General features: G+C 33.0%; 1 protein-coding gene across 1 annotated transcript in view; it reads left to right on the top strand.

Annotated features, from left to right (window-relative positions):
- Positions 1-25,883, top strand: part of CMC1 (C-X9-C motif containing 1) — a 60,794-nt gene that overhangs the window by 11,038 nt on the left and 23,873 nt on the right. Inside the window, exon 2 of the mRNA XM_039836708.1 lies at positions 7,215-7,304. Within this exon, the coding sequence (XP_039692642.1) occupies positions 7,215-7,304 (90 nt within the window). The remainder of the gene's footprint in view (positions 1-7,214; positions 7,305-25,883) is intronic.

The raw sequence follows: 25,883 nt of genomic DNA, 5'->3' as shown, positions 1-25,883 counted from the left end.
TTATCTCAGTATAAATTCATGTGAGTATATAGTAGTAAACTCAAAATTTGATTTTTTTTTTTTGCAGGCTCTTGTGCAAATGTATAACATATATGCATCACATTGACCTTGAGAGAATCACTCTGTAATTTTATGAAAAGTGCCATATCTATAATATTTGTAATGTTGAAGATAACTCTGAAATATGTATAAAATCATAATTAACTAATAATTGATATTTGGTGGTTGGTATGCTACCAAATTGGAAAATCTTTATCAAAATTTATATATTTTTAGGTCTGTTATTTCTGATTTAACACTAAAGAGTTTGGAAAATCTAAATATTAATGTGATTTGATTCTAGAATTGTTTCTTTGCTCTAGGAGTTTTAGAAGAAAAATCAGAAGGAGTTCTTGCACATCACTGAAAAATATATAGGAATATTATAACCGACAAGTCATAATGTAGGTAAATAGCTGTTATAATTTACTTATGGAAAAATGGTTCAGTACTACAAAGCTATATCTGTATTTAGGAAACAGATCCCCAAAATAAGTTCTTTAGTTATCTAAGACCACTGCAAGATTTATAGAGCAAAGAGTGAATTCATGAGTACACGTTGTATAGATTAAAACTATATAGATAAAGAGGTAATATTTTGAAGTTGACTTAAAAATAATATATCACAATATTTCTTCTATTCAGTAATTATACTGTTAATTACGGGTGCCCAATGATGATTTATGCTATAGACAAGGAGAAAAGAGGTATGTGGGGTTTTATTTTCTCAAGTAGACATCAGCTTTCCACTTAACAAGATGTCTCACAGGCATGTCCACAACTGAATTCCTCTCCCACCTGGTGTTTCTTCTGTATTCCCCATCCCAACGAGTGGTCGCATCTTTTCACTTGGAGCCAGAAACCTGGAAGCCCTCCTTGAACCACTCCTTTCTCTTAATCCCTTCAGGCCTCACCAATCTTGTAGAGGCTCCCTAACTATGTGTCCTTTTCTCTCTGTCCTTACTTCCTGTTCCTTCTGTAAGCTCAGTGTTCTTTTTCTCATTTTACAGCAGCTTTGGCAAAGCTAAGGAAAAAAAGGCATAAATAAATAGTATAAGCTAGAGTTTAGCAAACTATGGCCTGAGAAAAATCTGGCAAGCAAGCTACAAACAGTTACATTTTTAAAAGGTTTTTTGTTTTTTGTTTTTGGAAAAAGGAGTGTGTGTGTGTGTGTGTGTAGGTATAGCCTGTAAAGCTTAAAACATGTGTACTCTATTCCTTAACAGAAGTTTGTCGACCCCTGGCATAGGCAAGGAAAATTGAGATACAACTATAGGTGTGGTTAAGAGAAAAAAGTCATGTGAACATCTTCATATCATTATTTTGAAAGTTTTAGATGAAATAGTTTCCTTGAGAAATATAAACTTAGTAAAACTGCAGCAGATTCAGGAATAAATAAAAAACTCAGAAAATGGAATTGGTTTGCGTCTGCCTCTCTCATACAGACATATACACACACGTACACTTTCCAAAACCCAGTCCCTGAGAGGTGGTGTGTCAGTGTTTCACCAGAGAAACAACCAATAGGATGGATACACACACACACACACACACACACACACACACACACGTACATGGCAAGATAATTGGCTTCTGTGACTGTGGGAACTAGTTAGGCAGTCTGAAAGTGTGGGCAGGACAGGCTATCAGGAAGGGCAGCCTTGGAACTCTTGGTCTTGAGCCGAAGCTGCAGTCTAGAGGTGGAATTCTCTAGGAAAGTATCAGTTCTCTCTTAAGGCTTTTCAACCAATTGAATCAGGCCCAACCAGAGTCTGATTATCTGGGATTATTTCCTTTATTTAAAGTCAGCTGATTATAAGCTTTAATCACATCTGCAAAATACCTTCACTGCAACACCTGGAATAGTGTTTGAATAAATGTGGACTATAGCCATCAAATTGACCATCACAGGTGATTTCTACCAAACTTTCAGGAACTAACAAAAACCTATATTTCATACAAAGTGTTCTGGAGAACACAAAGGAAGAGCAAGTCCTCTAATTTCTTATTTAAATAGTGTTAACTTTGATACCAAAATAATACAAAGAGAGGAAAGCCATAGGCATATCTAAACATGAAGGTAACTACAAAAATTCTAAACAAAATTTGCGTCCCCACACAGAAGTGCTGCTAGTTACTAAGTTTCTCTAAAAGACATAGTAAGAAAAAAAAAGATGCAATGCTGTTCCTATAATTGTCTACGTAGAAAATGAAAGAATCTATTGGCATAATATCGGAATTAAAGAGTGATGTAAGATTGTCTTGGTTATAAGGATAATATAAAAAATTCAGTTGAACCTGTATACCAGCCACAATTACATTGCTATTTATGAGAAGATACCTTTACGAATACGATTATGTCTAATAAAAGATGGACAATATTTTTAAGGAGAAAATTATAAAGCTTTTTGTCTATTTGATTATCTAATTTCTGGTAGTTATGTGTTAAAATCACCCACGGTGAGTGCAGATTTATATCACGTTTTAGAGCTAACATGATAAATTGAGGTAAAACATAAAGTGAAATTTACAAATCTTGAGTTTTAATAAATATGTGTACCCCACTCAAGACAACTCTCAGAATACCCTTCTAATTTTTATCACAATAGATTAATTCTGCACATTCTTGAATCGTTAAGTATGTACTATTGTGTCTGGCTTCTTTTTCTCAACAAAATTTTTAAGATTCAACCATATCAAAGGTATCAGTACTTTATTCTTTTTTATTGCTAAGTAGTATTCAGTTCGGCATTTTGGTTGTTTCTAGTTTTTAAACAGAGTTGTACAAATTGTTTTCTGGACATAAATTTTCATTTGTCTTGGGTAAGTGAATATCTAGGAGTGGAAAATAGGTTGGGTGTGTATTTAACTTTCTAACTTATCAAGAAGTTTTCCAAAGTTTATCATTTCACACTCCCACCAGCAATATATGAAAGTTCCAATTTCTCCACATTCTCCCTAACTTTTGGTGTTCTCAGTGTTTTTAATTTTAGTCATTCTGGTGAGTGTAAATGATATCATGGGTTCATTTGCATTTTCTTAATGACTAATGATTTTGAGCACCTTTTCATGTATGTATTTACAATTTGTATATCTTTTTGAAGCATCCATTCAAGACTTCTGCCCCTATTATTGCGTTGTTTGTATTTTTGTTATTGATATGTAGTTCTTTATTATATATTCAAGTCCTTTGTCTTCAGATGTATGTCTATATCTCTATGTCTGTCTGTCTGTCTGTCTATCTATCTATCTATTATCTATCTATCATTTGTCTATCTGTAGTGAACACTTCTCGTTGGCTTTCCTTTTAATTTTCTTAATGGTGTCTTGATGAACAGCAGATTTTATATTTGATCATGTGAATTTATCATTTTTTTTTGTTGTTTAGTGCCTTTGTGTCCTCTTTTAGAAACCTGGCTACTCTAAGAAATTGAAGGTATTATTTTTGTTTGCTTAATAGTTTGATTTTTTACATTTAGGTTTATGACTTGTGGAAAATTCATTTTTGTGAGATCTATGAAGTTGGGGGGTCAGAGGGTTCAGGCTGATTTTTTTTTTTTTCATATTTATCCAAGTCTTTATTGAAAATACTTTTATTCTTTTCATTGACTAGCCCTGGTGCATTTGTCAAAATAAATTAGCTGTATATACGCAGAAGTATTTCTGCACTTTATTTTGTTATTAATCAATTTGCTTATCCTAAATATGCTGATACTCCACTTCTGTGATTTCTGTAGCTTTGTAGTAAGACTTGAAATCAGGTAGTGCAAGTCATCCAAATTTGTTCTACTATTTAAATGTTGTTTTGGGTATTCTAGGTCCTTTGCTCTTCCTTACACATTTTAAACTTTTTTATTTTAATTTTATTTTGAAATAGTTTAATGCATCAAGCTGCAAATTAGTGCAATTTCCACATACCTTTTCCTCAGCTTTCTTTAATGATACTATCTTACATAACCATTGTACATGTCTTTAATGAGTGTGATGTTGCCCTTAAAGGGGCAAAAATTGGTATTGGGGGAGAAAGTAATCATAGTATTTGAATGTATAAAGCACTGTTATACGTACAGTACATAAACAGATAGTATATCTGTGATATTAACATTTCGTTAGTGCGGGCATTAGGAAATAATGTCTAAAAAGGCTTCTTTAGGGGCAAAAAAGAAAAAAAGGTTGGGACACACTGCTATAATTCATTGGAACTGAGGAAACCAGGAATCGACATTAATATAATACTGTTCACTCAATTACATATCTTAGTTGAGTTTTACCATTTTTTTACATGTACTTTATGTGCGTGTGTGTGTGTACTTATATGACATTTTATCACATGTGAAGATTACAGTAACCGTGATCGTAATCAGCACGCGGAACTGTTACGTCACCACGAAGAAAACCCCTCAGGTGACCCCCTAATAAGTCACACTGCTTCCTCACCTCTAACTACAGGCAACCAGTGATTTGTTTTCTATCACTCTAATTTTGTCATGCAAATGGAATGTTATGCAAATGGAATCATACGGTAAGTAACCCTTTGAGATGTCTTTTTCTTCATTCGGCATAATGCCCTTGAGATCTGTGCAAGTAGCTGCTGCTGTTGTATATCAAAGTTTTCTGTTTTATTGCTGAGTAATATTCCATTATCTGGATGAACCATTGTTTATCCAGTGGTCGAAAGACATTTGTATTATTTCCATGTTTTGGCTATTACAAATAAAGCTGCAGTGAATATTTGTACACAGATTTGTGAACATAAGTTTTCATTCCTCTAGGATAAATCCTCAGGAGTGTGTTTGTTGTGTCCTATGGTAAATTCTTTTACATTTATTGAGATTTATTTCTTAGCTCAGCCTTTGGTTTATTTTGGTAAATATTCAGCTGTTATTGAGTGGAGTATTCTATAAATGTTAGGTAAAGTAAGTTGATATTCAATTAATTTACAGTTCCAACATGTAAATTTAAGTATCTGTTTTTCTTATATGCTTTATATATTTCACATTTGTATATCATTGGTTTATTTTTATTTTATCAGAGTGTATTCTCTGTCTTTGTGGCAGATTTTATTTTAGAATGTCACAACATTATCTTCCATTTCTCATGTTCTTCTGTACTGTGGCCTTGCCACAAAGAATAGTCTTAGTTCCCTACCTGAGTAAGGCTCTCCTTAGTGACTTGAGATCAGTATAATGTAGAAGGAATGATGCTGCATGCTTCCGTGACAGGGTCAGAAAAGGCCATACCGCTTTCACTCCGTTATCTTAGAATGCTTGCTCTCTAGACATTCCTTCTCAGTGGCTCCTTCTCATGACCTGCCCGCTGTACTGTGAACCCAAACCAGATGGAGTGGCGATACTCTGGTTTATAGTCCTCACTGAGCCTGTCCTTCAGCCATTCTAGCCCAGATATCAGATACCTAAGTGAAGAAAGTCATCCTGGAAGTAAATCCTCCAGCCCCAGCTCTGAAGTCAACACCCGTCATTTGCATCTACCCAGATGAGGCCTAAGACATTGTGAAGCAGGGGAGAGTCTGCGTTACCTTTCTGAGTTCTTGACCTGTAGGATCCCTATAAAATGTTTATGATTTTACATCATTAGGTTTGATTAGTGGCAGTCGCATAACAATGCACATCAGTTCTTTTTTTCTGTAGAGTTTGAAAGAGGTAAACTTTTCAGTCCCTACATATCTGAAAATATCTTTAACTTCACTCTTAATTGGCTCTAAAATTCTTGTAAGTAAAATAATTCTCTCCCAGAACTTTGAAGTTATTTCTTCTCTGTTGTCTTCTTTCATCGTATTGCCTGGGAAACATATAAATCTGATTCTCATTCTTTTGTGTGGGTAACGTATTTTCCCTTTTGAAGCTTTTAGAATATTTGAGCTTCAGACATTTCATCTAAGTGCATGATCCATTTCTTTCCAAGTACTCATGTCTTTTTATTGGCTTCAGTATCTTTTTTATACATATTCTAAAATTTTATTTTCCTTATTCTTAGCTCTTACGAGTTAGTTACTTCTTTATTAATTACAGTTGGTTTCTACATTTTACTGTGTTGTCCATCCAATTAAGGTGATTCTTGGCTATTTCGTTGTTGCTTTCATTTGCGTTTAGAGATGCCCTTTTATCCTCTGCAGATACTATATCAGTTCATAGCTGCCTGCATCCATAAGTTGTTGGGAACCATGTAATATCGGGAAAAGTATAGGGGTTCCTGGTCCTCCTAGGTATTACTAGATACTGGGAAACTTCTCGATCATCTTTTGGGGAAAATTACCTGTTTTTTGCTTCTTTTACCCATGGTTTGAAGGCAGCAGAAGAGGTGACCCACTTGGCTCCTACTCAGGTATTTCAACCAATAAGGCTTTAGTTTCCTCCAGGGAAGTCTCTTGCTCCCCATTTTTGCTGCTTCAGAGCATGGAGTAACACCCACTTTTGATATGTTTTTTTCCTGCAGAAAAACTATGGAGCTAAGATTCCTATGATCTGGTCTCATCTGCCTTTTGTCTTTCAGAGATTCCTGATCATTTTGGTTCCCTAAGGACACTTACGCCTTTGTTTTTCAAGGCTGTCTAGGAATTTAAGGAGCAGGTGGGACTCTGGAGCAGGTGCTCAGTCTACCATTTTAGTCTAATTGTGGTAGTTGTATTTAAAATGCACAGAAATCTCACATGCTTTGTTTTTATATGTATACATAGTTCCACTTTTTCTTCTGCTTGTTCTTTCTTTCTTAGGCTACTCTTAATACTAAATAAACTATTCGTGTGTCTCTTAATATTGCATCTCAGTATCAATAAAAATCATCTATCCTTGGATCTTAGTGTTAATAAGACTCTTGTGGATTATATTACTAAGAAAAGTTATAATTTTTCTTTTAATGTATGACTCAATTTTGACACTATTACATGGATGGAGTATATTATCAAAAATGCTGCAATATAGTTTGCAGAAATTTTTCGATGTTGTCTATGTCCCTCCCATTTTTTCTGTTGTATATGAAATAATTTAGAATGGTTTTCAGTGACTAAAATAATCACAATTTTATGAGCTTACAAAAGAGTCAGTTTTTAATATATTTACATAGGCTTTTATTTAAGTAAACCAGAGTGCTCATTTTCCCCCTAACCTGGTCATTTACTTGAGACTATATTAATGAAAGATTTTTTTTTTTATTTTCAGAGCAGCATCTCAGACATGTCGAAAAAGATGTTTTGATTCCTAAAATAATGAGAGAAAAGGCCCGAGAGAGATGTTCTGAACAAGTTCAAGGTAAGATTCAAATATTCATATAAAGATCAAATACATTTTTTATAATATGATCTGAATTTAATCCTTAGCCTTAGAGTCAAGTAGTCGATGGATTAATATGTATGAATGGCTTCTCACCCTTTCACTGAGATACCAGTATTTCAGCTTTCAGAACTTCCAGGCGGTATTCAGTTCATTTACAATTTAAAAATATTCTCTCAAATTATTAGTAAAAACATTTCTTTCCCCAGGAATGTAGTACATATAGAGAAAATCTTGATATGAGTATTTTGGAGAAACAAGTTAATCTGGTGATTTTGATAGAGAAAGAAGAAACATCAACTCTAACCTGTACTCGTTTTTCATTGGAATAAATACATATTTTCTAAGATGATTCTTTTATTTTGATGTCATTGTCTTACTGAATTGTTAATAGAATTCCAGTAGTACTTACAATGAGTCTTTTTTTTTTTTAATGTTTTATGTTTCTAAGTGGAAGATACTTATGTAGATGCCTGCAGTAAGCACCCACATTTGCATGTTTTCTTTGGAAAATGCTTTAATATTTTTTTTTTTTAAGAATACTCCTCTGTTCTATAAATCTAGAGATGTATTGTTGATTAATATGTAATGTTAGAGTGAAAAATGTAAAGCAGTGAAAGGTGAAAAATGATACTCTAAGTGATAGGTAAAAGCAGATGGCAGTATTACTGTGGAAAGATCTTTTTAAAAAAAATCTACCTCTTGGAATGGCCATCTAAAAGAAGTAGTAGTAAAATTTTGCTGGCGAAGACTATTTTCTGGCTCCCTTCTTCTCTTTCCCCTGTAGTCGTCTTCATTGAGGGACCACAGTAATTCTTAGAGTGATGGGCTGCAGCTCCACTGCAGATTTCTCTACAGGGAGTCAGGCTGTGTCAGCTATAGTTCTGAGATTGTGTCAGTAGGTTTGGATGCTGGAACATTTCTGTTGCCCTGATACCTGTCTCCTTAGAGTATGACCTTGGTGACCGATAGATGGAGGCAGTGAAAAAGAAGAATAGTTCCTTAGAAGTGACATTGTGTGATGGTCATTTCTGTTTCTTAAATGACTTATGACATATTCTAGTTTTAAATCTAACTGTAAATAAATTTATTAATAATATATTAGTATCATTCTATGGTATTACTCTTGCTTTCACTATGAATTAGTTGTTTAAGCAAAGCACTTTCCTTCCACACACACTCCCCAGGTGTCAGGAGAAATTAACCCATTGGCACCTGCAGACAGGGTTCAGTGCACATCTGGCATTGGCAAGTGTCATGCTGATAGTCTCCAGAGATAATCTTCCACCTGCCTCATAGAACTTTAAAATATGGATATGTCCTGATTTAGATGGGAGAGGATAAAACCTAAAAATGGATAATAAAGTTATAGGGTACTAGGAAAAGTTAACTTACTACTGATATATTGGCCTGAAGTTTTAAATATGAATTCTATTTATGCCGTTTTGTAACACGTTATTCTGATATCTAGAATGAAAGAAAACTAGGTAACTCAATTACAGATTGAGTTTTTATTCACATGATTCAGATGAAGATGCAAATGATTATATGGCTTTGAGTTTCAGCGCTGTCTTTGCTTACGCTCTGACGGTGAAACTTTGGTTTTGGAAATGAGAGAAATAGAGTATAACTTTAAAATATTTGTTTATGTTCCACAAATACTACTTTGTAATGGTACAGAAAGAAAATGTTTAATTGCTGTTTCTTTATCAAAAGTTAAGTTGTTTAAGATGTTGACATGGTTAAGTTCTGTTTAATTAATACACTTAAAAATTTAAAAGCATCTCAAATTTTGAGATCCACTTGTGTTATCTCAATGCATTTGTAATTATTAGAACATGTTATTAACGATTGATTTTTGAACATTTGAATTTTTATATATAACCATATATTGACTTTTTTTGGCCATATGGTCCAAAAACAGTGTTTTAGAATCTAAAATTGATTATTTTAAAAAAGATTAACCATGTGGATTAGGAAAAAACATGCACTGGTATTGCTCAAGCAGCAGAACAACAGCTACATTTAAACTGAACAGTAAATGTAATTTCCATTGTAGTTTATTTGCTATTTATAGGCTTTGCTTTATTAAATAAGTATAGAATTTTATATAAAAGCATTATGCATGCTAATTGTATAGTTCTTAGATAAAGACATAGGAATTTTAATAAGTGATCTGACTTTTTGCTAAATGCCTGAAACATGATTATGTAGGAAAGCTTTTATGCATTTTCCTCTATATTTTTTTCCATGTCATTTCATCCCAGTTGATCATAAGAATTGGGTCAGACTGCCAGCAACTTAGGTTTGTGAAGGGAATGGAACAGCTTTTCTAGGGACAAAGAGAAATGAAATCACTTTCAATGAAAGAAAGATGCCTCATTATACTCACCAACAGCAGTTATTGACAGCTACACTTCCTATTAACAAGGAGCATTTAACTAAGAGTTTGGCTGTTGGATCTTTGGACTTGATCTAATTTGCTAGCATTAATTAGTTTCTTTTGAGCACAGACACTTGGTGCTCACAGCTATAGATTTGGAGGGCTAATTAGGATAGAAAATTGAACAGAATGGGGTAAGGCATTAACCTTCAACCATTACCAGCTGGGACACTGATAAAGACCACAGAAGTCCAAATGCTCCCTATTGATGTGAAGAGTACCCTAATGAATATCAATTTCAGCCAGGTTGCTATATTCTTACTAGTTCTCTTTTCGTGATAAATTTTAGCCAGCTTCCATGGTATTTTCATTGTCTACATATATACTGTTGGCTTTTACTATACACTGATTTAGTCTAAGTTTCACATTTCATCTTATGTTTTAAACATAATTAAAATTCATCTTAAGTAGGAGATAGCATTTAGAATACTTCATCGTTATATACCCCAGTACTAAAATTTAGCTTTTATATACAATTACATGATTCTAATTCTACAGTGAATTTTTATAAAGTCACAGTAACCCTGCCATTTCAATACAGTGAAACAACCTGAAACAAGAAAATCTTAGTTTTTGGATGTCAATTAAGCAATTCATATTAAACTAGAGTCAACTTGAAAATTTTTTCTTTATAAAATATATATAGTTTTTTTTTTGGAAGAGAAAAATAGCAGCCATCACCTTAACTTTTTTTTGATGAGTAAAGGTGACCTGACCTACAGATTAGATACAGAATTGAGAAGCCTGATCTTTTATAAACTTTGACAGGATTATAAACTTCATTAAGAAAAGCTATCGAACAATTGATTTAAATAGAAAATTCAAATTTATATTATTCTTCTTTTGCCAGGGATATCATTTTCAGTGAATAGAGACACTAAAATAAATAACCAAAGTATATTGGCAGACATTAACACAATGAACACTGAGTACTTTGAGAATAGAACTGAAGGAAAATTCTAGAATGGCCAGTGTCTCTCTTACTCCCTCCCACTTTCCCTCCTGCCAAAAGCCAAAACAGAAATCCCTTCACCAGGTGTGATGATAGGAATCATTACTTTTTCTCAGATCTGAGAGTTATCAGCTTGTGGTGTTTTAGGAAATTGGTCGATGATCTCTGGAAGTTGCTTTCCACTCTGTGACATTTTCCATGTGTTTGACTCTTTGCTAACTTAATGATTTACACTTTCTATGTTAGTAATATTTTAAAAATTTTTTTTGTCATATGTATTGGTAAAGTATGCATTCTAGTACTATACATTTCTCTTCTAGAAATAGAGCATAAGAAGAAGAGTCCTGGAACTGCTGTGCTTTGTAAAAATCTGTCATTATATTTCTTTGCCTTTTTGAATTGCATAGTTGACATTTGGTATCAAGTCTCTATGTTGAATAATGAAGTTTGCTTTAAAAATAATAAGAATCTTTTATTTCTTTTATTTTTCTTCTGCTATGACAGATCAAGACCAAAAAAGTCATGTGTCATCAGGGATGGTCTGGAACTTTCATTAACCTAGCTAGATTCTCCTACTCACTTCTTTCATCCTTTGTGCCTTCTTTTACACTGTTTTAATGTTTCTTTTGTATCATTGTCTTCTGTCGCAGTCTTTATGATCTTTTGGCCAGTAGGTGGGGTTTAGTTCTAAAGGAATTATATAAAAAATAAGGAAGCATTGTTTCTTAGAAATATTATAAAGCTGTAGTTAAATAACATAGAAGATTAATAAAATGCCTGTCCTCTTCTATCAATTATACACAACTGAAATATGTTACATTTTGCTAAATTCCAAAGATAGGTGAATAGACAAAAAAGAAAATCAAATTAAGAATGCTTAGGATAGTCGTTAGGAGGTTTACAGGCAGAGAACTATCAAAACATCACTAAAACAAATTGGAGACTATAAATGATCAAAGTAATCAGTCTTCTGTCCAACTGGGTTACTTGAACCTGCCAAGAACTTTTCATTTGTTGTTTGAATTGTGCCATTATCAAATATATTTTTGCCATTTAACCAGTTCACCAATGTAAACTAACTCTATAGTGGAGATGTCACCTATCTTTTGACTGGTTTGGATGTATCAGGAGGATAATATATAAAATCATCAAATATGATGAATATCTGTTATTTATAAGAGTATGTTATGTATGCTGAGAAATATCAAGAGATATAAGGCACAATCCCTCTCCTTTGGACCTACACAGGACTGTGTCAGGTGTCCCCAAGACCAGCCTTGGATTTGGTAGTTTGCTAGGAAGACTCATAGGACTCAGCATGTAGTCATACTCATGGCTAAGATTTATTCCAGCAGAAGGATACAAGCAAAACCAGCAAAGGGAAGAGGCACATGGGATGAAGTCCAGAGGAAACCAGGCGCAGGCTTCCAGAGTTCTCTTCCAGTAGAGTCACTCAGGATATCCCTAATTCTGCTAGCATCAAATTGTGACTGCACGTGTGCGATGTTGTTTGCCAGGAAAACTCATTAGAGACTCAGTCCTCAGAGTTTTTACTGGGAATTGGTCATATGGGCAGCCACTTTTGTTCAGAAAACAATATTTCAAACTTCCAGAAGGAAAGCAGGTGTTCAGCATAAACCATATGGTTTGCTCAAACAGTTTGGGCACAGTGAGCCACTGTTATTGGTGGGAATACTCCCAATACCCAAGTTCTCAGACACCAGCTAATGGCCAACCTTGCAAGCAGGCCTTTCTAAGGATAGCAGTATTAGGCTTCCCATGTTAACTTTTTTCTGCACATGACATAATAAAAGTTAGTGAAAGTTAATTAGCAATAAGTATTTGTGTGCGCCTATCAGGCCTTATTCATGCCAATGGCATCATGAGTAACAGACCTACATCGATCACAAATACAGCTGAATTATTTTTAAAACAACTGAACAAAGTGGATATTGGCCATTACTCATTAATTTAGGTGTTCTTAGTTACATTTGTGAACTCAGACCTCTATTGTAGGACTTAATGGCTTAGTATTGTCTCATTTCTGAATAACAAGGTAATTTTGTAATAAATTAATTGGACACAAATAATTTTGGATAAAATGGCTAGTTGTTTTCTACTCGCTGAGAAACGTGCAGGATGTTTTAGTTTTAGGAGTAAGTTAAATTTTTAAATTCTAAGTCTTTAAATGACTAAATTAGTAGGGAATTTTGTCAGGGCAGATGAATTTAATATTTTAAACAACCAATTTTACAACTTATCTTTGAACGTGCAGGTATGAAATGTCTACATTTGAACACGAAAGCAGTGAATCACATAGCTTGAAAGTTGAAAATATTGTTAAAATGAATAAATATTATTAACATTGAGTTATAACTGTTCTGCCAATACTTCATTAACAAGTTATTATTTTCTTAGTTTTCATAGACATCAACTTTCAATTATTTTGGTGTAAGAGATTTAAATTCTTTCATCTTATGATTATATTTTGACTGAAATACAGTCTTATAGGAATCTTATGTGTCTGTTGGAAAGATATAAAGGGGACTCCTGCCTTGTATAAAATTCTGGAATATATTGGACTGGTAGATTTAGAACTATTTAAAAAATAATTAGTTCTTTTTTGGGAGGATGGGGAGGTAGAACTTGCTTCAAACTGTAATGTATAAAACAGGTAAAAGCGGTTTTATTTCATTATGTTTAATTTCATTACATTACAGAATACATTTACATTTACAGTGTAAATCACATGAAAACTGTGTTTTTTATGAAGTGGATTTTAAATTGGGTATTATAGATCACAGTTGTAGCCTTATATGTAACTCCTCTTCCAGTTCATTTTTGTAGTTTACTTTTTTATGGTTTTAAAATACAGAGTAAATCCTAAATTATATAAAGAAGTAGTTCTAAATAGTAGTGATTTCTTATGTTTACTCATAATTTCAGAATATTGTTCAATTAAATAGATATTAGAGAAATTTTGTTCTCAGATCCATAAACAAGTTTTTATCTGGCATCATATTTTAATATATTGGTTGTCTCCAATGTGTCAGCATTTGGTAACACTATTTGCATATGTTTTAGTGTTAGTCAATTATTACATCACTAAAAATTTATTTTTACAAAGCAAAAACAGGATTTTCAGGTTCTTTTAAGCACTTGAATGGAACTTTAGGGTTATATGAAACATACTCAGTCAAAAATATTTACTGACTATTTCCTGTATGCCAGTCACTATTATATGAACAGTGAATTAAACAGACAAAAATCTTTACCATTATAGCTCTTACACATCAATGAAGGAAGGAGACAACATTATGTTATTAGAAGCAAACATAAATGATCTAGAGAAAAATAAACTTGAGTAGAAGTAATGGGGGATGCCAATGTTACAGTGGGGCTGCGATTGTTAATAGGTGGTTAGTACAGGTCTTACTGAGAAAGTGACATTTGGACAAAAGTTTTCAAGAAGGTGAAGGAGTGATGCATGGAGATATCTCTGGGAAGAATGATGTAAACAGAAGGAATAGCACGTGAAAAGACTCTAAAGCACTAGGTGAAGCTGGCCTGTTTGGGGAACACCAAAAAGGTTACTGTGGTTAGAGTGAGGTAAGAGAGGAAGAGAGTGGGAAGTGAGGAGTTCAGCAATGATTGGAGGCAAAATCATTTTGGGTTTTGGAGGTACTAAGGAGAAATGGAAAGATATCGATGGCTTAAAGCAGTGGACCCTTAGATAGGGTCTGATTTATAACTTAATAGCATCACTTACTGCTATGTTGAGAATAGACGAAATGGGGTAAGGGCAGAATCAGGGACACCACATTAAGGATGCAAGTATGATAATGCAAGTGACAGATGATAGTGGATTAGAAGGGAGGTAGCAATGAAGATGATGAGAATGGGCACATCCAGGATATATTTTGAAGATAGAAGCAAGAGAGAAAGAAATGACTCCCTATCATTTGTCCTGAACAAATAAAAGGATGGAGTTGTGGTTAACAGAGATGAGAAAGACTGTATATAGAAATTTTATTATTTCATTTTAGTTTTTGGTTATTGAAAAATCAGGAGTTTAGTTTTAGATGTGTTAACTTTGAGGTATCTAGGAGACATCTAAGTTTGAAATCATTGTATTAGTGGTAAAAATCACTCTCATAAAGGGAAACAAAGGAGTAGAATGTTTATCCAGTTGGGATGGTTCTGGTGTTTTTCTAATATAGTTGTATAAATAGTGCAACTTTTCTCAGTGTTCATTTGGCATAAATTTTTAGTTTGGACAGTGATAAATTAAAAACTGACATTTTTATTTCTTGATTTTCCTTTTAAGATTCTGCATAGGCCAGTTCCCTCTCAGGACAAGTCATAAATACACTGATTTGTTAATTCAACAAACTATATAGTTCAATAATACTTTGTGCAATTTATGGTGCTAATTACTGTGGAGAATACAAGGACATGGGGTCATACCACAATAAAGAACTTACCTATTCAGTATCATCTGACCTGTTAATATATCAGAGTTGATATTAGAATCCAGGTATCCTAATTCCCAGTCTAGTGCTCTTTCCATTATAGTGTAGCATTTGACTAAGTCAAAGATAGCAAATACAGTTTATTTGTGTTCACTATAATCAGTTGAAAGTGACTGTCTAACGCACTATGAATGGGATCAATCAGAAAGAGTGTCATTAGATCAATTAGCTGTGTCTGTCAAGAGCAGTAGATTTAGTAGGTGATGATATGTTTTGCCTGGTATTTGTTCTTACTGGCCTACGTGCCAGTTTATTTCTAGTTGGTACCTTTTAGTTGCCGAATTGCGCTTGCTCTGTGTTATTTATTCCAGACTTCACCAAGATGGAAAAGTTATTTTCTTCCTATAGCTTAAGTAATTTTTAATTTTAATTTTATTTTCTGGGAACACTTGTAATATTGCTTCTTGAAGCACTCTTTTTGGGGCTGTAGCCCTACATATGCAAACTACAGACCATTTCCTCATTAAAAATGCAGTCAATCATACCTACATAGCATAATAATTAGACTTATGTGTTGAACTTAAATGTTTTCTTTATTTTTATAATTTATAATTAACAATATCTACTTCTTTGATGTTTAGTTTTTACTGAAATGAAACTCTTTTCTTGATTTTCATTACCTTATATCTTCTTATGAAAAATATCATTCAATAAAATATTATGTGGTAATTAAGTTAATTTTATGAAGGATCATTAAGAAATGTGAACATATTCATATGCTATTTTTAAAAAGCATGATATAAAATTACATACATGGTATAATTCCAGTGATAACAAAATGATAATTATATGCAGGAAAAAAGAAGTTCATTCAAAATTTAATAATAAATATCTGGAAATATGGGATGGAAGAAGGTAGATCATAGGTTTTTTTCTTTTTCCGTGTGTAGTTTTTTCATATTCTCCAAAATGAAAACATCACTTTCTTTAAATAAACTTTTTTATATCCTGTATGCACAAATTATAAGTGCATAGCTTGACGAATTATGACAGAGTAAACATATCTGTGTAACCACTATTGAGGTCAGGCAATAGAAATTACCAGAAGCCAGCCTTCTTTCCAGTCACCTCCCAATCACCATCCTTTTCCTCCTTCCCGCTAAAGGTAGCCACCATTTTGACTGCAAACTGCATAGATCCTTTTTAATTTAAATGGAGTCATATAGTATGTGCTCTTTTGTGTCTGACGTCTTTTATTCATCATTATTTTTGATTTCTCCATGTTTTTGCATGTAATAATTTTCGTTGTCATATAGTACCATTATATAAAGTGCTATAATCTGTTTACTCATTCTACTGGGATGGATATTTAGGTCTTTTCCAGCTTTTATTCAAATAATGCCACTATAAACATTCTTGAGTATGTCCTTCGGTACCCATATTCCATAGGAGATTTCTGGGTATCATATGACATATATAATTTCAACTTCAGTAGATAATGTTAAATTATCTTCCAAAAGACTGGAAATATAGCCAAGTTTTAAAAAAAACCATAAAAGAATATAGAAGGAGGAATGATTATGGGTGATTTCTATAGGTTTTTTAAAATTTCTCCATAATGAATATATATTTCTTTAAAAAACAAAACTATAAAGAATCAAGTATTATATTTTACAATACAAAAACTCTGAGCATAGAAAAAAAATTTTTCTTTATGTCATATCTATAAACATAATAGAAAGATCACAAAATAGGAAATTATATTTCTTTTTTAAATGAAAATTATTGGTTGGCTCGGTTAATAAAATCAAATAGGTTTCAAGTGTACAATTAAATAATACGTCATATATATATATATATTGCATTGTGTGTTCACCACCCAATGTTACATTTCCTTCCATTACCAAATGGGAAATATATTTCTAATGTATGCGACAAAGGTTTGATATCTTTTGTATATCAAGATTTACTATCAGTAAAGAATTGATAAATATCCAATTTAACAAATAAGCAAAGGTCACAAAGTTTCTTTTTGATAAATTATATGTTATTAAAAATGAAAAATACTTGGACTGACTTCTGTGGGTTAATTACAAACCACACCCTATACTACCGTATGTAACCTATAAACTTGATATTATTTGAAAATTCATAGTGGAGAAGTTGAGCTTCTACCATGGCCTAATAGCTCTTATCACACCTGTCCTTCTGCAGAAAACAACTATAAACTATGAAGAAAATTTAAAAACAACTACCTGAAGGCATTGAAGAGTAAACAAGAGCAGATGGAAATCAGAGGGGAATCAAACACTGAAGGATAGGAATAGCACAGGGTGAGTCGCTGCCCTGTTGAGTGGCTGAGACTCTGACCAAAACAAAGACAAAAAAGCTTCAGTCTTGCTAGTGTAAAGAACCAAGCACAGGGTTTGGCGTAACTGCAGGCCCTGGAAAATTTGTATTTATGTATGCTGGGATGACGGGGAGGAGAAGAGCATAAATCTTAACACGGAGAGAACCAGAGAGGAGCAGCCTCAAATTCTGTACATAAATTTTGCCTATATCTCTGTCTCATTTCTGAACTACAGATGGGGTCGAATTCCAGGGAGTTCAGTTAAGGCTAAAAGAACTGAACAAAAATTTGAGCTGTTACCTACTGTACATTGAAGGGGAGACAGTTCTGCAGTTTGAGTTCAGAGAAGAAAATTGACTGCTTAAATGATAAAGAAAAAAAGTTCTTTAGAGAAACAGAATAGAAGCCAAACTTTTTACATATCACTGACAGTATTCATGATACAATGCTAAATTATTCTGTGTGCACAGAAACAGGAAAATCTGACCCATTCTCAATAAAAACCAAGGGAAGGTATCTTCAGGATAACTAAGATGTTAGAATTAGCAGGTAAGGATTTTAAATCGACTGTTATAATTGCTTTAGAATGTAAAGGAAAATATGATTGCAATGAATAAAAAGACAAGGAATCTTAACAGATTTCAAAACAATAAAAAAAAAAAGAGCCAAATTGAAGTTCTAGGACTGAAAAAATATAGTATTTGATGTAAAAACTTCAGAATGAAAATGGCAGGAATCATGAACCTAAAGATAGATCAAGAGAAATATCCAATCCAGGGAACAGGAAAAAAAAAAAAAGATAAAAATTGAAGAACAGAATCTCAGGGACCTTTAGGACAGCATCATATGAATAACCTTTATGTAACTGGAATTGCATACCTGCCAGAATGGTTACAATTAAAACACCGACAGTATTCTCTAAATACACACTTGCCCAGTGACCCAGAAACTGCTCAGGAGAAATGAAACATATCTGTACAATAATACTTACGTTAGCTTATTTATAATAGCCAAAAATTGAAAACAGCTTACATACCTCTCAAGAGGAGAATGGATTGTCTGTACTAATACAGTAGAATACTATTCAGTAGTAAAATTGAATAAACTATTATACACAATAGCAGAGATGAATCTCAAAACTATTCTGAAAGAAATGTAAAATATAAAACAAATATGAAAGAGTTCACACTTTTAAAAATATGTGGAACAGATAACATTTTTATGGTGTTCTAGAATAGGCTAACCATTGGAGTGGGAATGGGACAGGTATTGATTGGAAAGGAACATTAAAGGAACTTTCTGGAGTGATACTAATAGTCTGTATTTTGTTGATTTGTGTTGCACAGATGTATACTTTTGTTTCATTGAGTGCTGTGTTTCAGATTTGTTTATTCCATTGTATATAAATTTCAACTGATAAGAAAAAAGTAAACAAATACAGCACTCTAATCATGTGCATGATGAAATATTTGTGGGCAAGAAAATACAATATATAATGTTGACAAGGTTTTGGAGAAGCAGATATTTATACTGCTGGCTGGGAGAGGAGATTAGCACAATGTCATGAAAAGGATTTGTGAGTATTTAAAAAAATGAACAAAAATTTATAGATGTGCTATGCCTTGACCTAGCAATTCTACTAGTAGGGGTGCCTTAGAAATCTAAAAGAGAAGTTTAGATCTGTTTTCTGGTAAGAAATTAAAAGCATCTGACGTCTCTCCTTTCTCCTTCCCTCTCTCCTCTCTTCTCTTTCTTCCAAGCAAAAGACTTTATACAAATAGAATTGAAAGAAGATAAATTCTGTAGCAGAACAGAAGATACATTGACTACTTTCCTTGCTAAATGGTGGCTTTCTGCATTTTTTCTTTAGAAACTAGAAGCTGCTGTTCGCGAAAGTGACAGGCAATGATGTGTGTTTGCCAGAGCTAAAGGGACATCCATCTCAAACTGCTGTAGCATAACCCCTGGCATTTATGAAAAGTGTCAGGCTGCTGTGAGGATGAGCATTAACTACAATATAGTATTTCTACTTAGTTAACAGTGACATCTTGTTTTCATTCTTACAGGTGTCCTTAGGCACGTTATTATTCATTATCTTTTTTAGAGAAATTGATTAGTCAGGTTTGTCAGATTTTTAAATCTAACTTTTTATTTTATTTTAAATTCCCTAAGCTGAACAAAAACCTCTTTGGTCTAAGAATGGCTGAATAGCTAAACAGCAATTTATTCTTTTAATTTAACAGCAGTTGACTTCTGCAAACATAATCTGCAAGTTCACATTGTCAAGGGGGTCCCCCAATCAACATCATCCTTTTTTTTTTTTTAAATTGAAAGTATAGCTGAGAATGCTGTATTTGTGTCAGGTATACAACATAGTGATTTGACATTTGCATAGCCTATGAAGTGATCACCACAATAAGTTTAGTAACCATCCGTCACTGTACAAAGTTCTTACGTTATTATCGACTATATTCCTATTCTGTATATTACAACCCCATCACTGACTTATTTTATAACTTGATGTTTGTACTTAGTCATTTTGTATATTTTAAAATTACATACTTCACTACCTAGAGCACTCTTTTTCATAAAAACTATCAATTTTGGGTTGTTTTGTTGTCGTTGCTATTCTTAGTTTTTGTGTGTATTTCTGTGTGTGTGTATTTCTGTTGTTGTTGCTATTCTTAGTTTTTGTGTGTATTTCTGTTTCTTGAACCTTTATTTCCCTTACTTTCATCATGGAAGTTGAGCCCCAGATTATGCCGGCATTCAAGTTCTTTTCCAGTGCACCGGAGATTCTTAGTAAACTTTTAGGAAATGGTGAACCCAAATAAACTCTTGTAGTTTTCAGCCTGGATCCCCTTTTCATCCTATGAATTATATGTCTCTTCCTTGTTCTTCTTTCCTGTTCTGAAAATTACTAACCTCAGAGCACACAAACTTCACTCTCCTCAGTAGCCTTTCTCTCCTCTGTGTTCCATCATAACATTCTTTGGTTTGTCAAATTTCATGTATAGATTCTTATCTAAATGAGCAGATACTGGTTTGTGATCATTTTAGATCCCTGAGCCCAGTGGATGTAATGTGAATAATTAGTTTACAAATTGAGTGAAGAAAATTATTGTGACTTGGTGAAAAAGACTTTAACCAGCACGTGCGTGTATTCTCTTCTCCCACCGAGATGGTGGTTCTGGTGTTGAGCGCAGTAGATAAAGAGCCGCTGGTGACATGCCCTGCTGGGAAGGAAGGCCTTGTGTGGTGACACATTTATTTACATTCGGAAACTGCTTATAGATTGAGTTAGAATTTTGTCAGTTAGCGTGTACGTGTTATGGAGTGTGTATACAATTATGAAAATATTTTTAAAAATCTTGCATTAAAAGAAAACCACATGATTTATCAAGTTATCAATTTATTATTATAATCCTGTATATTTTCCAAGTAAATTCTCAGCTTATTTGATTACGTACATATTAGGCTTACATCTGCCCAGTTTCTGAATTTCACTAAGAAAAGGCCGAGTTGTATAGGTTTGTGGCCTTGCAAGCTAGTATTATTTCACATTGGTACAAAAACTTTTTTTTGCTACATCAGTATTTTGAGTGGACCTAACTGACTATCAACACTTCTGCTTCATGATTTAGTTAGCTTAGATGGACAGTTACAAAACTTCTTCATATTTTTTACCTTGAAGGATCGTTGGTTTTTCTTATGGTGGGTTATATTGGGTAGTTTGTATAGGGTTAATTGTTACTGAGCCTGGATTCTTCACCCTTTTTTCCCCCTGTACATTTTAACATGCCATTTAATGAATGTAAAGTTATGCAAAGCATTTATATTAAATAGATTTGTTAAGTATGTCTTTGTTATCTGCTACATGGTTCCTACTGAGAGTGTTGATATTCAGATACTCCTTTATGATATGTGTTATTCAGGAATATGCCTATAAGAATATACCATATTTTTGATCTTTGAATTATCACTGTTAAAGAATATGTTCCATAATGATATTTTTTATTAGTGGGTGGAATATGTTTTCTTCTTTCCATTTCCCTTTTGTTTTGAAGGAAAAGTTCCAAGATATAAGGAAATAGGTCATGGTATTATAAACTGGTTAGGAACTGAAGTATATTGTGAAGGAAAAATTGAAGCTCAGTTGCCCTCTAGGGGTTAAGTTTTAACACAGCACATGTAGAAGTAATTTAATGAGATTTGTTCAGGGAGGGGTAGATCTGCTGGATAGGGAGCTCTATTTTTTTATTTTCTGTTACAGTGTGACTGTCAACAGCAAGCTGATTTTGACTGTATTGCAAAAGAGAACATCTCACTTTTGTAACCTACAGACAAAATAATTAAACATCTTTTTTAAGTTTTTTGAGGTTTGTGTTAAAAGTCGGAGCACCTGTGCCAGAATAGTCCAACTATCAACGTATTTTCAAGAATTATTTGGTGAACCAATTCATAAATTCATTTCTAACACTTTCTCGTCTCCTCAGTGTCATGTCTATAGTATTTTTAGGTCAGCTCCCTCCCTTTCTGCCAAAATTCAGTACAGACCTCAGTAAATTCAGCAAAGTAGTTTAATCATGAATCTTTATGCTTTCAAAAAATGATCATGAAATTTTGTTCTTTTGGATTCAGCACCTTCGATTAGTATCTTTGGATCGATGAGACTATTTCTAGTTTGAAACATGTTTGCTCTTGGCTTTCTAGCCTAAATAGTACCCAACTTTGAATTGATTGAGGTCCAGGCGATTCTTTTTGGAATCTGTGTCTGGTTCAAAGTGCTCTACTTTGTAATTGTAGAATTAGACTCTTACTGTTTGGTAAGAGGGAAGAATTTTTTTTTCATTACTGAAAGCGTTAACTAAATTGGGTAAATTTGGAGTTTATTTTGTCTGAAGATATTTAAATGTTTTGAATATTTGAGCAAATGTCAGTATCAAATATGAAAATTCACATATTGATGTATTTTTAAAAGATTTCTGTGATTTATGTGTATATACTTTAATAGTGCTCTTATATTCCTTTTAATATATAACGTTTTTGTTACCTCTATAATTATATTGAGCTTTTTAATATTTCCCCATGGTTACCAAAAAACCTCTACTGAAATTGTCATAACCTATTTTTTATCGTTAATTTATAATTATCTTATTTTTAAAGTTCAAGTTTTATCTATTACTTAATATCTGAAAAAACCCTATTGGATTTTGATATATATGAAAATATTAAATTGACTATGAAATAGATTTGTGCTGTCCTGTGTATCAGCCACTAGTCACATTAGCTACTTAATATTTTTTAGTAGCACTGGCCACATCTCTGGTGCCTGATAGCCACATGCTTCTATGTTGGATAATGCAGATATTGATCATTTTCATCACTGCAGAATGTTCTGTTAGACAGCACTGGTAATAGACACATGAATCATCTTTTTTAAGTGTATTTTTAAATCATTTTAATACTGGTAGTTCCCTCTGTAAAGTGAATTAAAATGTGAAAATATTATATATCTTTATTTTTTCTTCTCTTTTATCAAAAGAATATTTTTAGAAATAACTAATTGAAACTGATCACATGCAAAATAGTTTTTTACCTATTTATCATAAAGATCATATATTTCTGATTATGAAGTAAGTGATATCAAATGTTTTAATAAAAATTATACATTTTTTAAATATGTAAATACATCCACTTTATCTCCATCTTATGGTAGAAATACATTGAAATCCTTTTCTTATGAATATAGTTACACTATAATGACATATCCTGTTCTTTCCCATTACCGTAAATGTAACATTAAGTGTTAAATGTTTATTTTTTCCCTTGGTCAGTAAGTTTACTGTTTTCTTTATATGAAATATCTTCATAGAAAATTGCAGTTTGGTTTATTAGCTCTCAGTTCCCTCCCTACCCCTTCCCAAGCTCTGAGAAAGCTTGCCTTCTTCCGAACGATCCTATCTTTCTTCTGGGCAAGGAAGGGACTCTTTCTTTTTAACTTCTTTCTTGGGCATCTCATAGACTAGATTCTCTTGTATAGCAGCATGAAATTTCTTATATACCTTTTTCATGTTTAGATTACGTGTCTGGAATTACGTTCTTTATGTATTGAGAGAATTGTTTTTTCATAAGCATCTTCCATTGAGTAACGTATGTAATCTGCAACGTTTTGACCTATAATGTGCTTCTAGTGTCCTTCTGCATTGAATTCCTTGCTTTCGGAGTCATAACTAGTGACTCATTTGGTACTGTGAGGAACAGATAAGCCTCCATCCACAGCTCCCTTCAGGGCCCCCAGACTTTATTTCCATTAGTAGTTCTGGCAAGCCCTACATCCAAAATGTAGGTGAAGGCACCAGGTTGACCATCAATGCTTTCCACATTGTATTTATCTCCAGGCACTTCCACTTGGCTTTCATAGATCTTGTCCACACCAAACCTGTGGAAAAGCCTGTGGGTCAGCAGCAGGCCAGTACAATATGCTGTAGCATAGTATGTCAGGCCAACTTGTGCATCATACTTTGGGAGTTCATGAGCATAAGCTGCACAAACTATCATATCCTTCTGTATGGACATAAGCAACCTGACAAACGATATCTCTGTTGTGCTTATTTTTTAATTTCTGGTTTTTGAATGTGCTCACAATTCTTTTATGGATGATTATAATTGTAAAATTATTTTTGGAAATAAAAAATGAGCATGAAAGTTCTTTGTAAAGTGTAGCAATCTATATAAATGCATAAAATTATGTTTTAAAAATACCTAATATGAATATCAAAGGTTTAAGACTGTATTTCAGATCAAATTTATTCATAACCATTATTTCATTTTCTTTTCAATTAAAAACATTTTTAATTAAAATATTTTAAAGTTTTACAACTTAATATTTTTTAATTTTTATTTTAGGACTTTTTTGAGTTAAGACTAATAAAATTTATAAAGCAATATTAGTTTAGAGTTAAGTTTCTATATAGAAAAGTCTGAATACTCTAGGAATATGAAAGAATATTTTAGTTAAATTCTAAGAGTTTAGGAAGAATTTTGTGCAGCAAGTAGATTCTTCAGCAATGTTAGATTTAGATAGCTTTTTTTTTTTTTAACTCAGTTTTTTATCCTATTTGTAAGCATTGGGGAATAAATAGCCTTTAAATTGGTAGCATCTAAATTACCTATTTATTTAGAAGATATCCCAAGTAGGAGTTAAAACGTGAAAGCTGAATATAGCGCAAGATATTTGTGGAACAGCAAGCAGAGTAGCTTAATAATGTAAGACTAGTTGCGGTTTTGGGTCATGTTTCGGTGCTCCTTAAGAGCCAAGCAAAGAAGTCTAGACTTGGTATATAATAGAAAGCAAGGATTTCCTTGTAGCAGATGTTTATTTAGGGGAAACCCTGTGATCTTAGAAACTTAGTGTTATTTGGAGCCTTTGAGGTTAACTAGCCCCAGTTTAGGAATCTTTCCAACAGTGTGTGTGAGACCTCTTCTTCAATTCAGGCTCTTATTATCTACTTCCCCCTACATTTTTTGTTAGGTTTTAAAAAACGTCATTCTTTTAATAAAAATTATATAATGTAAGAAACATATTCTTCACATTTTAATTTTGGACAGTATTGATCGATTCTCTGCTTTGAAAGTATTATACTTTCCCCACATCCTGTCTTTAATGTCCCAGGTTTTATAAGTTGTATTTTTACACTATTAAAATTTATGATATTTATATTCTTTCTATAACTGTAAATTCAGTGCTTACTACATCTTCTCTCCTGAATTCTCTTATTTTTTTGTTTTGATCCATTGTTTGGCTAGATTTCATTGTTAAATAGTTTATTTAAGAAGAGTCTTTGGGTTCTAGAATCCTAGATATCTGTTATATATGGAAATGACTCTTCGTTGCCTTATACATGTATGACATATAAGGTGGGCATAAAATTGTCAGGTCATATTTTCTTTCCCACAGAACTTTGAACATACTGTGTTAGTATTTTATGACATTGAATGTTGCTCTGAGAAGTCTGTGACCAGCCGAATTTTCATCCTGTCCCAACTCGCAACTACCCTGCCATAGGTGATTTGATTTTTCTGCTTGGATACTAGAAAAATTCCTCGAGTTTACTAAACTAGGATATATGTTGGGTATTGATTATTCTGTATTGGTTCTTTCTAGAACATACTGTGTTCTCTGCTTCATTGATTCAGTTCTTCATGTCAGAAAACTTTTCTTAAATCATTACAATTTTTTTCTTTTCCTTTTTTGAATTCTATACCTCAAAGATACTGACCATCCTTGTTATTTCCTACATAACAAATTACCTCAAAACTTAGTGGTAAACAGCACACA

This window comes from Pteropus medius, unplaced genomic scaffold (assembly GCF_902729225.1).
Source record: "Pteropus medius unplaced genomic scaffold, Ma_sr-lr_union100, whole genome shotgun sequence".
NCBI lineage: Eukaryota > Metazoa > Chordata > Mammalia > Chiroptera > Pteropodidae > Pteropus > Pteropus medius.
The sequence above is the reverse complement of the archived record's forward strand: the minus strand, read 5'-3'. Positions and strand labels throughout refer to the sequence as shown.